The sequence below is a fragment of the Oikopleura dioica genome, chromosome 1, assembly GCF_907165135.1.
Source record: "Oikopleura dioica chromosome 1, OKI2018_I68_1.0, whole genome shotgun sequence".
Taxonomy (NCBI): Eukaryota; Metazoa; Chordata; class Appendicularia; order Copelata; family Oikopleuridae; genus Oikopleura; species Oikopleura dioica.
In genome coordinates this window covers 7,590,861-7,605,129 of record NC_137291.1, presented here as the reverse complement: position 1 = coordinate 7,605,129, position 14,269 = coordinate 7,590,861, and the positions used below count along the sequence as shown (strand labels likewise).

The following is a 14,269-nucleotide window of genomic DNA, read 5'->3' as shown; positions in this document are numbered from 1 at the left end:
GAAATCGTTTTTTATCTTTATTGAAGGGAAGTGGCGTTGAGAGGCGGAAACGGATATTTTGAAACAGAAAAAAATGCTGGAATTTTGAATTCATTTCAATTTCATTCAGTCAACTTATCAAATCATCAATATCTGACATGATAACATTTATCGTATGAATGTTTTTGTCCATTTTCATACATCGAAGAATCAAATTTTTCACGTCCAAAATTTTCATTGTTTTATAAGTATTTGGGAAGGAAGAAATATTCTTGGAAAGCTCCATCAGAACCATTTGAATGAGTTTGAGGACTGTTTTTATGACATCGTCGGAATAACTCGAGTCAATTTGCTGGAGACGGTCTGTAGAAGTGCGTGCCTGTAACATTGCCGCAAGGGCGTCCAGAAGACGGTTCTTGTCATTTCGGTGGTTTTTAATAAGAGCAACGCGCTCAATCGTCGATCGCAAATGAAGAACACACCACCCTTCAAAATTCAATCGATGAAAAGGCACTAAAAGAGGGTTTTCTCTACCTTGATTTTGATCTTTCCAATTGACACATTGAAAGTGTTTCTCCGCAGCGAGATAATACTTTTCCGAAAGTCGGATTGAATGCGAAAGTTGCTTCTTCTGGAGGCCGGTTTTGACAATGTGACCATGATGCATCGCTCCAATTCTATAATTAATCTCCGCAAGTCTTAAATGGCCGTGGTGCGGCTGGGAAGTTGTCCGAAGCAGATTTGTAGCGTACTTTTCTGCCTGGTCCAGAATGTCGATTAGCTTTCGCTCTAACTCGCGGATCGTGCAACGAGAAACTAAACAGTCGTTTAAACTACTGCATCGCTTTTCGTTGGAAAATACCTGGCGGGCATTCTTGCAGCATCGTAGCCAGCTTCAACTGCGCGTTAATCAAATCCCAGGTGAAGTTCTCCTGCATTTTCTGCTCTTTTACTGTATCGACAGCTTTTCGATAGTGCTTTATCGAGAGAAGGAGATCTTGTTCCTCTGCTTCCTCCAGTTCACCGTCGGGTTTGTTAACTGAGCTGAGGACAAGATACAGTCTTCCCATGTTTGCGTGGCACAGGGCAAAATTACTCGGATCATTCCATCGATCAAAAATAGAGCAAGCAGTCTCAAAAGCGCTAAAAAAAGTTCATTTTAGACACAATCGTTCATTTTAACTGCCAACCTAAGCCCGGCAGATCTAAATTCATCTGACGAAAAATCATCTGGCTTTTTCCTGTCGTTCGATTCAATCGACGCAATTATGAGACTATCGATCATCTTCTTCCCAATCTCATTGTAGACGTAAGCGATCTTGCGGTGGATAGTTCCCTTGTTCTGATGATGGTGCTTGATTAGATCGTACAGTTGGATGACGTCTTTGTAGTCACGGGCGATGAATTTGCCCAGCTCGGATTCTTGACGCTTGTTTATTGTATTTTCGAAGGTTGATAGGAGACAGTTTACTGAAATAGAATGCTAGAAAAAAAAACGCGAAAAGAGCGGCGTAGTAAAATTTCAAGAAATCAAAAGAAAATTTACCTGACGGATATTTTTGCAGGAGTTTCTTCCTGAGCTCTCCTAAGTTAATTTTCTCTAGAACGGGTATCTGTAAATCAGCTGCCCTTTCCGTCAATATCGTTAAATTCGCATCTCTCGTCCTTTGCTGGCTGGAATCACGAGGTTCGGAATATAGAATGCACCTTGATTAACAATTTTCAACCGTTATGTTTGTGAAAAAGAAATCTACCGAATGGCTAAAAGAATCAATGCAAGTTCCTCGTCCTTCGGCTTTGTTCCCACTTGCTCCCTCTCAGCAAAAGTCGCCAGGGCGCTAGAAAATGCAAGATAGACATCAGTAGGATCGTCATCTCTCTCGAGCAGCTGACAAGCGGCAGAAATCCATTTCAATTCCTCTTCCATGTCATTTTTGCCTTTGCTCGCCTCAAATGACTGCGAATTATGGACATATTGGTTGACAATTTCTGAGGTTTTCATAACGCAAGTTGCTCCTTTGGTCTTTTCAAGATTCTGGGATGGTTTTCTGGTTTTGGTCGGTTTTTTACTACTCGCTGGTTCAGATTTCTTCCGAGACATTCGAAAAGCGAGCTTTCTCAGCACTTTTTCGCGTACTTCTGGCAAATCGTCAGAAATCTGTAGCGCCTGGTGCAGGAGTTTTGTTACGTTTTCGTCGTTCTCGTCTCTTAGCTTTTTATCGGTAACTGGGATCGTTTCTGTTTCGTTTTCTAAGTTGGTAACAAGCTTCAGGAGGAGATTCGCAACCGGGGTGACGTAAGGATTTGTCGGTTTTTGCGACTTCTTCTTTTCGTCCTTTTTCGTGTCACACAAGCTGCTGAGATCATACAGCTTCACTACATCATCGTTTTTCTCCTTGAACAGCCAGTAGGTGTGTCCTGGCTCGGTACATTTGGACTTCAGGAAAGAAAGGATGCTTTTCGCGGTCGTTTTCACCATTTCTGGGTCAAAACCAGCAAGCTTTGGAATATCATCCGTTGAAATATTTTCATACTTCTCGACGATTCCGTTGATATGGAAGCACATGACCACCTCGGGCACGGAAAACATAAGATTCTCGAGCCAATAATCTATTCCTGTGAGGACATTAATCTCTTGCGAGTCAGTTAATCGCAACGTAACTGCAGGATGATTTTTATTGCCAAAGATTGGAATATCTGATCCGACGAGAAAGCCCAAGTCGTGGAATTTCCAGACATTATTTTGCAAAAAGCAGCCCTCGTGGGCACACGGTTCTTGTCGGCGCGCTTCCTGGCCATCTTGAGCTGGCATCAACGAATGATACAGAAACTTCGATTCTAGCGCTTTGATCGAAGTCGAGCGCAAATGCTTGGTAAGAGCAGAGATTAGCTCGTTTTCTAGCTGATTGAAATTGCCATCTTTTGCCAGAATTTCGGAAAGATAAGATTTGAACCAATGATGAGTTTGTGAAGAAGTGTCGCGGAAGAGCTTTTCCAAGTCAAAATCGTCCATGAAGAGCGAATCACCAATTCGATGAATGAGCAAGGAGACATGTTCGGATGATTTTCCAAGTTTGACTAGTTGTTTGATCGTATCTGCCGCAGCGACTGCGTCAATTCCGCTGAGATCGTGAAGTTCCGTCGGAATATGATCTAAAAGGGTTGAGTTTCGTGCAATAAGAAAATCTCTAGAATTTCACGTTCGAGAGATTTTCGAAAACAACCAACCTTCGAAATAGTGATTTGCGACGAGCATTGACGTCATTTTCTTCTTCTTGTCGGTTTTCTTCCGGATCTTTGGAGTTCTAATTTGGACAGATTTAAAGATGTTTTCAAGGGCTATCAGTACCTACTTTATTTTTGGTCCAACTGGTCTAAGCCAGTTTGGAGGAGCGATATTTAGGTCTAAAATGCGATTTTAGCGAATTTTTGGCGGAATTTTCAGTTTACCGGAATGAATTGGCATTTCTCTAGGTTGATATGGTACAACCGAGAGCGATAGTGAATCTGAACTTTCCTCTTCCATTCTAAAAGATCTCTTTTGAAGCAAAAACCAATGATTCTGAGCTGAAACGAGCAAAAAGTGGTGAAAAACAAATCACGGCGCTAGAATTTTCTAGAATGCTCGCCTATTTTCGAGTTGAAAATCGAATTTTCGTCAGTTCGTTTTTTCGCTCTATCCGGTAAGGAGCTAAAAATAATAACAGGCGGAGCCCTTGCAATTTTCTTTTCAAAATTTTAAATTTCAACTTTCTTTTTGAAGTGTTAATCTTTCATCATTCTCACAATTATGTTTTAGTTAGTTAAATCCAAAATGACCCAGAAGTTGAACTTCGTTGAGGAATTCCTCCTCTCCGGTGTCGCCGCCGGTGTTTCAAAGACTGGAGCCGCCCCCATTGAGCGCATCAAGCTCTTGGTTCAGAACCAGGATGAGATGATCAAGCAGGGCACTCTTGATCGACGATACACTGGCATCGTCGACTGCACCAAGCGAACCATGGCTTCCGAGGTGGGTTCAGGCACTCTTTGAGTCCTTAGTCGTTTGAGAAAAAGAAAATAACGATGATAATTAGGGAATCGGCTCATTCTGGCGAGGAAACCTTGCCAACGTTCTCCGATACTTCCCCACCCAGGCCTTGAACTTTGCCTTCAAAGGACAGATCAAGAGCTTGTTCGCCCTCTCCAAGGACGCTTCCGCCCCCGCCAAGTTCGCGACTAACATCGCTTCCGGTGGTTTCGCTGGTTCCCTCTCGCTCGCTTTCGTCTACTCCCTCGATTACGCCCGTACTCGACTTGCCAACGACGCCAAAGGTAAATTTTATAAAAACAACAAAAGTCGTTCTAGAAACTTTCCGAATTTTTTTTTCAAAAAATCTAACTCTCTAATTCAGGCAAGGACGGCAAACGACAGTACAACGGTTTGATCGATGTTTACCGAAAGACCCTCACTTCTGATGGTATCTCTGGTCTCTACCGAGGATTCACCATCTCTTGCGTTGGTATCTTTATCTACCGAGGTCTCTACTTTGGTCTCTACGATACTGCTAAGCCTCTGTTCCTTGGTGACCAATCCAGCTTCCTCCTTTCCTTCCTTCTCGGATGGGGTAAGTTCACTTTTAAATTGAATTCTCTCAAAATTCTATCTTCGATTTTTTCATATTTTAACCCTCTCTTTCTCAGCTGTGACCGTCGTTTCTGGCCTCGCCTCCTACCCCATCGACACCGTCCGAAGACGAATGATGATGACTTCCGGAACTGGCGTCCACTACAAGTCCTCCCTCGACTGCGGCATGCAGGTCATCCGAAACGAAGGCTTCATGTCACTCATGAAGGGCGCTGGTGCCAACGTTCTCCGAGGTATTGCCGGAGCTGGTGTCCTCTCTGGATTCGACTTGGTCAAGGACGCCTACGTCGCCATGCGAACTGCTTAAATCCCCGTGGCCGACGCGATTTAAACTTCTTGTATACTCATCCCCTATTTCTGTACATTTCTAGGACTTTTGTAAAAAATAAAACCAAAAATATTTGGTCAATCCCCTCATAGTTGTCTTTGTTGATTGCGGTTTGAGAGTAGTCAGTGTAGTAAAGCCGGATGTTGAATTTTGTGTTGTGTATTCGGAAGTAAAAGTTCTTTCTTTTTAAATACAGTAGGTAATGCAACCGGAACGAAAAGGAATAAGAATTGAGAATAGAGAGAGAGAGAGTCAATGATGATTTGAAGTATTTTTTCATTTTTTGAAAGCAGTTTTAAAAAGAGGTGGTACAAGTGAAAGTTGATGAATGAATTTATAATTGCTGATGCCGCTGATGGGAGTTAGGTCTGTTTAAAGTTTTCGTGAGCTTGATTTTTTTGTTGATGAGTGCAGCAGTTAGAGTGTTCATTTTCTATGTGACATGTTTATTCGTTGTGATTCGATGCTTGGCCATGTGACGAACATTAAATAGGGATATTCATATTCAGCGATATTCGAGGATTTCCACGAAGATTTGAGGCAAGAGACCAGCGCGATGAGGCTGCGATTCGATGTGTCCATGGAGCCAGCCTTCTTCCTCTTCGCCTAAAACAAGAGATAAGATATGGATAAGTTTTTTTAATTGCGTACGAGTAATTGTGATGTACTCTCCAACGACGAAAGTTAATTCGTCATCGTCATCAGCGTCGCAGTCGTAGATCGCCCTCACTCTTGACGGCAACCTGCTTTGCTCCAGCACTGGTTCGGGCAAAATCGCTTGCTCAGGTTCAGATGGTGGCTTGAAAAGAAATTTGTTTAATAAGATTTAAGAATGACGGAGATACCTTTTGCCTGGATGTTCTTGAGCTAAAGGAGCTATTCCTGCTGACGCTAGAATTGTTGGAAGAATCGACAGAGCGAAGTGTGGACTCGAGACTTCGCGATTTGCGCTTGTAGTCATCCTTCGAGGAAAGGGAATTATTTGGCGAAGGTTGGGATTGGAATGTGTTTGAACGCGAACTTGGCGATGTTTTTGTCGACTCGAGTATTCCTACTTCTGCATAATCTGCAAAAAGGATGTAAAGGGACATATTAGGAAGTTTTTACCATGACTATCTCGTTTGACAAGAGTTGAGCTTGGAGAATGACTTTTATGAATGGATGGGATGATTGTTCTTGCTTTTGGAGTCGGATTCGAGAACTGATAGATTCGAGAATTAGATAAGGAAAAGTGTTTTTTTTTACCTCAGCGGAGTTTCGGTAATTTGCCGAGCGATTGAGAGAATCTCCTTGGGAGCGCCGATTGTCTCTGAAACTGTTGCTTCCAGTTGGTCTTAGTTTTACCCGCGGCTCCTAAATTTTTATGAACATCAAGTTTTTCACTAATATTGTTACCTTTGTGCTTTGGGATCCACGTGTACGAGCAACCGGTCGATCTGGAGTGTGACGATCCGGCACGAGAGCGATATTTCTCGGAATACTCGGATTCGGATCCTTCAGCCGTTGCCGAAGCTGATCCATGACGTCTTCATTTTTTGTGGTGAACTGTGGAACATGTTGAAGAATTTTATTGCTCGAGCTTGAGCTCGTCCGCTGTGATTTGGAGCGCGAGGGGCTGGAAGTTTTCATTGGTGAGCTGTTCATTTTGATGTTTTAGTGCGAAACACGGAATGTTAGGTTCTTACCTTGTTATCGAATCCGCAGTAGAGCGGTCGAGAAAATTAGCATCTGTCGATGGTGGATCCATCGAGGAAAACGTCGTCAAACTTGGAGTATTCGGAGTTTTCGCTGATGGCGCTGGATTGGTCGATGTGCTCATCGGTCTCGACCGGCTCATGCTCATAGATGCTGGATCATCTAGCCCTTCATCATCTGATTCGCCATTGCTACGCTCGAAATTCCACTGATAGTCGACATTCAAAAGCTTAAACTTGTCCGGCTGCCCTTCGATATCCCTCAGGCTTGATTTAATTTCGTTGCTGCTGAAAGTTAAAAATCGATTTAGCAAAAGTAAATTACAGTGATTCTCAATCAAATTATATCTTACTTTGTGCACTCTGAGGGCAGTTTTCCGAGGTAGTTAGACTTGAATGCATCATTCGGGTATTTTCTCAAAATGAGTTTGCATAAATCTTTGCCGCAGTAGTGCTCTAGCGCGTGATGCAGCAACGTATTGCCTCTAGAATCGACTGGCCCGTCCGGCGAGTCCTTAGCATTTTGCAATAAAAATTCGACAATGTGCAACTGTCCAAATTCAACAGCGAGATGCAAGCAGCTCAAGCCAATTTGGTCTCTTTTCGCTTCCGGTCTCGCCCCTTCAGCGTAAGCTTGCAAGATAGCATGGATGTCGGACTCTTGGATCGCGGACTCTAGCGCTTGAATGCCCTCTTGTTCCGAGTAGACTGTTTTTTGGATGAAACGCTTGTGGATGTACTTTTGTTTGATGAAATTTGTTCGATGCTCTGAAGATGATGATGTGTCTGGCTTTTCGCTTAGGCGCAGATTTGCTTCGTAGACTTCATTGAAAATTTCGTTCCCAAGATTTCTAATTACAAAGTGAGAAACCAGCAAATATAGTAGGTTTTACCTCGCTACGAGAAGATTCGCAGTGCCCCATTCATCGAGCGTAATTGATCTGATTTTGGAGAAATTGACGCCAATTTCGCGATGCACGCCAGCGCAAAAGTCGCACACCAAAATGCCCAAGTTCAAACTCAACCAAGTCGGCGCCCTGCTTCCGCAATCGGCGCAGCAATCATTGCCGGGCACGGATTTCACCGCGGCGAGGATCTTTTTTGTCAATTCGTCGACAGAGGGCTCGAAGTATTTGTTCAGTAGAGCGTTTTTAGCGTTTTGGATGACTAAAAATGTTATTTTTAAAACAACAAAAACGATTTTGAAAAGAAATTAATTTGAATTTACCTTGGACCCAATTCTCCGTTTCCGGCTCAGTAGTGCCCATGATGATGTAGGGTTTATTCTTCTCTGCTGCGGTCAACTCGAAGGCCTTTCTATCCGATTGATCGCGCTTGACGGAGCTTGTTAGCAGATTGATCCGCGTCTCCATCGCGTTGTTGTGATAAATTTCGAAGTAGCCGTCCTCGCGAACGTGAGCCACGCGCTTTTTGAAACCTTGAACGATTGACACTAAGTGGCGACGCTTGACGAACACCGTCCCCTTCTTCGTCTCGCCCGCACTCGAGTTTGACGCGATCAGATTCTGGTGGACAGAGTACGACTCGTTGTGTGAACTGCCGCCGTACTTTTTTGAGATTTCATCAAGCCTGAAATATCAATGTTTAAAATTTCTATTTTCTTCTTGGGTTTAATTATAACCTTTGCAAAGTGACTTCATCATTTTTCCTTTGCTGAGCAATCTTCGGTTGTCGCTGCTCAAGGTCAATTTGTAATCGTTTCGAAAGGTCCAACGCTTCCTGAAAGTACTCCGTCTGTCTCTGCGAGAACTCGATCAACGAAAACGCCAAGTTTGTGCCAATTCCAGACTCGGCGCGTTGTCTCTTTTTGAAATACTCGGCGGCGCAGCGTTTCAAATTCGGTTGTTCGGTTTGCAACGCTACTCCTTTCTTGCTTTTCCGTTCGTATTCCGTTTTCGCGCTATCCCAGTCTTTTCGCACGGTGTCGAGGTTTTTGAGCGAATTCACGGTTGAGACGATCGGATCACAGAGACTGGACTTCATTTGACGCGAATAGGACTCTTGTAATTTGATGAGTTCGTTGATGAAATCATTGTATTTCGAAAAACACTCGCTCGTTTCTTTGTCGGAAGTGTGTGGAATCGCATGGTCGACTATCGTATTGCTGAATATTTTTCGTAAAGAAAGGTCTTCTCATTAGATATTAAATGGTCGCGCCAAGATCGACGTGATTACGCTCGAAGTCGCAAGAAATGTAAAAAAGCCGCGCTTTGCTTTCTGATTTTTAATAATCAAAGCCGAAAGCGGCTTCTCTCTTATCTAATTGTTAATGGATAAATAGTGAACCTCAATGACTTCTCGTGCTTGGTCTGCTCAAGAATGCTGCTCGGAACATCTCTGAAGATTGACTTGAGATGTTTGAGCGCTTTCCGATCTCTTTCCAGCTCGTGCGCAACTTTGGAGACATTTGTCTTCAAATCTTCAAAGCTGAGTCCTCCTTGCTCGAGGATCCGCAGGTCGAAGCTACCCATTTTCGCCCGATTTCATTTTCATTCTAAAATCATCATTTTTTCTCTTTGAATTTTTGTCAACTACTGCGATAGGTCAGAGAAAAGAAGCCTCATTAGGAAAGAGTCACGGAATCGATCGCTGACATTTTTTGACGAATATTGCCCGGGAGAAGCCAGTGGCCACTGGTCGAGCAGGAAAAATGTATCCCAAGAGGCAAGTGGCGCGCTATTTGAATTAATACGACAGATGGCGAAAGTTATTTCCCGACAGAAAAAATAGCTATGCAACTGTGCTGAACGAGCTGCCAGATATACCGGTATATCTGCTCAATTATTCAGCGATTTTCTTCCAATTTGCTGAATATTCTATATAAAACTGAAAAAAATATCGAGAAGCCGCTTGGGACTTCGTGCGAAAATATGAAGAAAACCCGCGCTTTACACTTCTTGAGTTTTTAACTTGAAGCCGACTTTATTTCAGGCTTGATTCAATCGACAGTATCTACATCAGTAGATATGCCTAGGGATTCTCACGGAAAAATGGCGCGCGGCGCGGCCCTTCGCACCCAAAATTGTCGAATGATATTCTGTTATTTTTAGGACAATTTGACCGAAAAACATCTTGAACTTACTTAAATGATGACGCTTATTCATTATCTGCTTTCGAAAAATAGTTATTTTGGCAAAATACCCTAGAAATCAGCAAATTTGACACAAAACAAGACTTTTGTATGCGCAAACAAGCTCATAAATTTCAAATTTTTAGATATATTATAGAACAGACATTTTGCCAGCATCAGTCAAAATCTTAAGACTATGGCTAAACTAGAACCCTTCGAAACCACCTGTAGACTCACCGAGACTAGCGCCCCGGTAGAGCATTACGGGGTGAGCGCGACCCAGAAATGAGTTTTTCTTGCGTTTGAAGCCCTAAACAAGCTTAAAAACGCTAATTTTGGAAATGTTCTCAAGCAGACTTTTCTTTCGAGCCTGTGAAAAATTTAAGAATATGGGACACCCACACCTCAAGAAATCACCGGATGATTGACTGAAAGTGACGGCGCGCTAGTGCTTTACGCGCTCTCCGGGAGACCCGGAAAGCATTAGCGCGCCCACGTATTCTTGGTGGGTGCACACTATGACCTACTGTAGGAAATCTGTCACAAATAACGGCGGGTTATCTGGACAAAAAAGTTCCCGGAAGTGGTAAGCTACCCGTTTACTAAGAATTAGTCGACTCGAGTCAAGGATTACTTCCAAATCGAACCAAGTACTAGAGCTTACCACCAAGCGACCTAATCAGCTATAAATATCCACTTACTTGGAATTTCATAATGATTTCGGCATATTCAGAATCAGCGGAAAAATTACATCTAGAGTGAAAATTTTGAGTACACTATGTTTTTCCGTGAGAATCCCTAGATATGCCTTATTGGACAATCTGTTGGATCTCGTCTTGAGTTTTATCGACAATATTGGATAGCGCGACTTCAAGTTTATCAATTTTCTAACATAAAAAATTGATGCTATTCAATCCATATTTCTTCTTATCCCGATTCTTTCACGGTTAATTTGTTATGCAGCGATAGCCTGTCAGTAGCGATTCCTTCTGTGTACGAAACCATGCATCATTGAAAGGCGTAATGACCAAAAACGTACTCTTCTCTTCCCAATACTACCTAGCCTAGCCATATTTGCGAAGAGCAGTAACAGTTACCAGAGAAAACACGGAAAATGAACGATAATCTAACAGACGGTTCAAAGAGCTGGTTCAACGGAAACAGTTCTGTAATTATTGTATCGAAGACAGTAGTGATCGGCTTCTCGATTCTGCAACCGCTGATTTTGGTCTCTTTGTTCTTCTTCTGCGTATTTTTGACCAAACGAAAGGAACGCGTTTCACAGTAAGTATCCTCCCGACCCTATCTGACTGTCACTAACTGCAGTAGCTCAAGAAGATCTACTTCAATGTCAACGATGGCTTCCTCTTGTTCTTTACGACAAATCTGAGAAAAGGAAAAAAACGAAACATAAAAAATCGAAGACAGTTATTATTAAATTGCTCGAGTGTTTGGATTTCTCATAGACATTTTTGACTCCTCCCGTGCTGTTTTTTTAATTGTGAAAACTTTCGTAAATAAAACATGAAAAACACACTATTTTTGCTTACAAAATTGCCCTTTTCATTTAAATTTTCAATGGCCAAAAGTTGAAATTTTCTACTTGAAAGAATAATTTTCCGAAATAAATCTCTAGATCTCCGAAGAAAAATCAATTTTAGCGCCCCTATCCCAACTTGGGATTCCCAAGTCGTATTCGATTTCTGTCTTCATGAATATGCTCTTGAAATATTCAGCAAGAAGATCATCATTTAAAAGAAAAGTGGAAGTTAACTCTTCCCAGGGAAATTTATATTACAGTGGCTTCTTCTCAGAACTGGACTCTCTCTTTCTATCTGTTGTGGACCGCCTACGCTGATTGGCTCTAGCGGCGACCTCATTTATCCTCTCTCGGGATCGTTGAGAAAGAAAAGAGAAAGAGAGAGGGCCCGAGTTGAATCAAGTGAAAATTGGCACCTTGAGTTGAAGCTACTCTACTCTCTTTTTTCTCCAATAAATTTTATGAAATAAAAATTATGATTTTTAAAGCTTATTTGGTTGGAAGAAACAATATTTGTCCAGAGATTATTTTATTGAAGAAGAAAAGAAGAAGATAGTGCTTATTCAGTGTGCATACATACAGTAACAGTTTATTTGTGTTACAGTTAAATTTTCATTACGAGTGGTTGTGTTGAGGCTGTTTTTATCAAGTACGTGGCTGGGCGGCTTTTTCTTATCAGTAGGACATTATTTGGGCACATAGCAAGAGCCAGTAACAGGTGCCTGAGGGCAGAAATACTTACAGTACTGCTCAAAAACTGTTTTAACAGATGGCTTCTAATTTAAACGCCATCAGGAGGATTTACGCCGCAGTTTTTGAACTTTGACTTTGGCTGTTTTGAATCTGAATAGTTCAGATTCGTCAAATTTGTAAATTTGGAAAGAATGAGAGACAGATTGAGTGTCAATTTCAGAAGATGATGATTTTGGGATTTTGAGTTGAACTTCGAGCATGATAGATTTATGGGAGAAGGAAATGTTTTATTCATGATGAAAGCTGTGTGCTCTGGATTTAAGAGCTTTTGCTGAGATAATTTATTTTCGCGCTGTGCATTTCCCAAATCACTTTTCTTAGACAGCTGATTGCTGTTTTTGAAACCCCCTTTTGCAAGTTTGATTTATCCTTTTTCAGTTTTAAAAAGTGATTATTTTTGGTTCAATTCAGAGAAAGCTTTTTGTGGAGAATTAATCAGAAGAGGAAATACTAGCTATTTGACCAGAAGTTTCAAAGGGATTTTGAAAAAGAAGAAGCACTTTTTAGCAATTGTAAGTTTTTTACTTATTGTTTGCCCTTGTAATTCTGGCAATCAACCAGAATTTTGTCGAAAGTAACCAAGTTGAATGTTGAGTTGAACAAAAAAAAATAGACTGGAAGATCATTGAAGATCGCTTATGAAGACTTTTCAATTGAGTTTAGTGGCCTTTTATCCACGATCCCCATTGAATTAGAAAAAAGATGCTGCCAGTCGATTTGGAAGTTCAGCAAATTAGCTTTTCTCAGAGAACAAAAATATAGATAGGGCCGACGAGCAAAAAATTAACCCCTAGAACCCCTTGAGGTAAATGCGTGAAACTTTGGGACAATATGTAAGTTACCCGTGAAACTTGGATTTTTACCTCAATTTTAGATAGTTTTGAGGCATTTTATCGCTTCTAGCGCCTCTTCTAAAGACGGAACCAAGAATTTTTTTAACTAAATCACTAGAACTAATAAAGACCTTTCTTTCTATTCGGTCGAGGAGATGATGCAATAAGGGGATCAAGCTCGGCAAGCTTTTCAAGCTTTTCGAGGGTCTTTATCACGTGATCACGTGGTCATACCAAAAAACTTACAACTACAATTCTTTTAATTAGCTAATAAAGTATATTCTACTGGAGTTTGAGACTTTTATCTCCACGGGTTCGACATGTCCATTTTTGCTCGTCGGCCCTAAATATAGAGCTCAACTTGAGATCCTACCATTTTGGAGGGGTTTGCTTCTGATCTAACTAAGGGTCATATTTACTTGAAATCTTATGTAAGTTTATTCTTTATAAGAGTAGTTATTTCTATGTCGGCTATTTTCATTGATCAATCATTGACAATCAGCTTGAGTAGGTTTTATTGCCTTTTAGAATGGTGCTTTGATTTTCATTACGTAAATTTGTAAGGTTGAAAATACCGATCTCTTGGTACTTGTTATTAGTTAAGATAGCGAAGATTAATCAGAAAAAAAAATCGAGAAAAACAAGTTGGCTGTTTTTGAGTTATTGTTTGTGGTTTCCCCGAGGATACTCCGTGAGTTATGATCTCCTAATTCGTTTGAACCAGCAAGTCGTAATTCTACAACACTAAATTTATGCTCATGACGCGGCAAAAAACATCTGACTACGCCACTCTTGCTACTCAATTAGTTCACCTACTAATGAACTCTTTTTTGTCAACAAAAGATCAACCTTTTCATTCATAAAAGATCCTATTGGATTCCGAAGTCGGAAATTCTTTTACTAAACTTTGTAATGAGGTTGCAAAGTTTAGCTGTCAGGCGATCCTCGACAGACATAAATATTGAAAAAGTAATAGCAATCAGCTGTGGAAATAAAATGCCCGCTTTTGATTGAAAATTATGAATGTGATGAGTTTACGACTGTTAAATTTACGCGGTTTATAAATCTCGCCTTGGTTTCCTTTTTTCGCGCGTGAAATGATGATTCTTTTAGTCAAGAATAGAAAAAAAACTGCGTTCACGGCTAATTAAACTTTTCGCTCCGTGGATTATTATATTTTTGTCTGAAGCTGGCTGGATAATCAAAGAGATCCTCGGTTCTAAGGAGTGGATATTTTTTTCGTAAAGAAAATTTCGGCGAGTAAGTAGTTTCTCGATTTAGACACAAGGAGGGCCAATGAATTATTGATACCTTCTTGTCTTTACGAATATAATCATCCGGCAATGAAAAGAAAAGAAAGAGAAAGGCCAGAGGAATAAATTTTACTGAGTAAGTAGATAATCGTCTGAATTTCGATATGATCATTC

The 14,269-nt window shown here is 41.2% G+C and overlaps 3 protein-coding genes across 5 annotated transcripts; 1 reads left to right on the top strand and 2 right to left on the bottom strand.

Moving 5' to 3' along the window:
* Positions 1 to 4: 4 nt before the first annotated feature.
* Positions 5 to 3,508, bottom strand: LOC145711032 (uncharacterized). 2 transcript variants are annotated; one of them, XM_081788766.1, is made up of 9 exons: positions 3,430 to 3,508; positions 3,329 to 3,384; positions 3,208 to 3,284; positions 1,734 to 3,132; positions 1,526 to 1,686; positions 1,170 to 1,449; positions 842 to 1,122; positions 514 to 795; positions 5 to 465 (listed from the first exon to the last, which is right to left on the bottom strand). In XM_081788766.1, the coding sequence occupies exons 3-9, from the start codon at positions 3,242 to 3,244 to the stop codon at positions 110 to 112; spliced, it is 2,796 nt and encodes a 931-aa protein (XP_081644892.1). In that variant the 5' UTR covers positions 3,245 to 3,284; positions 3,329 to 3,384; positions 3,430 to 3,508; the 3' UTR covers positions 5 to 109. The 2 variants fall into 2 exon arrangements, with proteins under 2 accessions (XP_081644892.1, XP_081644884.1); XM_081788758.1 differs by having other exon boundaries at positions 3,333 to 3,384; positions 3,430 to 3,502.
* A 245-nt stretch (positions 3,509 to 3,753) lies between these two features.
* Positions 3,754 to 5,012, top strand: LOC145699518 (uncharacterized). The gene is made up of 4 exons (XM_081776796.1): positions 3,754 to 3,988; positions 4,053 to 4,290; positions 4,371 to 4,583; positions 4,660 to 5,012. Exons 1-4 carry the CDS (start codon positions 3,794 to 3,796, stop codon positions 4,908 to 4,910), a joined length of 897 nt encoding a protein of 298 aa, XP_081632922.1. The 5' UTR covers positions 3,754 to 3,793; the 3' UTR covers positions 4,911 to 5,012.
* Positions 5,013 to 5,074: 62 nt separating this feature from the next.
* On the bottom strand, positions 5,075 to 9,136 carry LOC145698100 (arf-GAP with SH3 domain, ANK repeat and PH domain-containing protein 1-like). 2 transcript variants are annotated; one of them, XM_081775307.1, is made up of 12 exons: positions 8,933 to 9,136; positions 8,268 to 8,750; positions 7,854 to 8,215; positions 7,519 to 7,792; positions 6,979 to 7,476; positions 6,617 to 6,913; positions 6,327 to 6,567; positions 6,177 to 6,284; positions 6,039 to 6,132; positions 5,777 to 5,997; positions 5,583 to 5,730; positions 5,075 to 5,537 (listed from the first exon to the last, which is right to left on the bottom strand). In XM_081775307.1, the coding sequence occupies exons 1-12, from the start codon at positions 9,115 to 9,117 to the stop codon at positions 5,437 to 5,439; spliced, it is 3,012 nt and encodes a 1,003-aa protein (XP_081631433.1). In that variant the 5' UTR covers positions 9,118 to 9,136; the 3' UTR covers positions 5,075 to 5,436. The 2 variants fall into 2 exon arrangements, with proteins under 2 accessions (XP_081631433.1, XP_081631441.1); XM_081775315.1 differs by having other exon boundaries at positions 6,327 to 6,546.
* Positions 9,137 to 14,269: the final 5,133 nt, after the last annotated feature.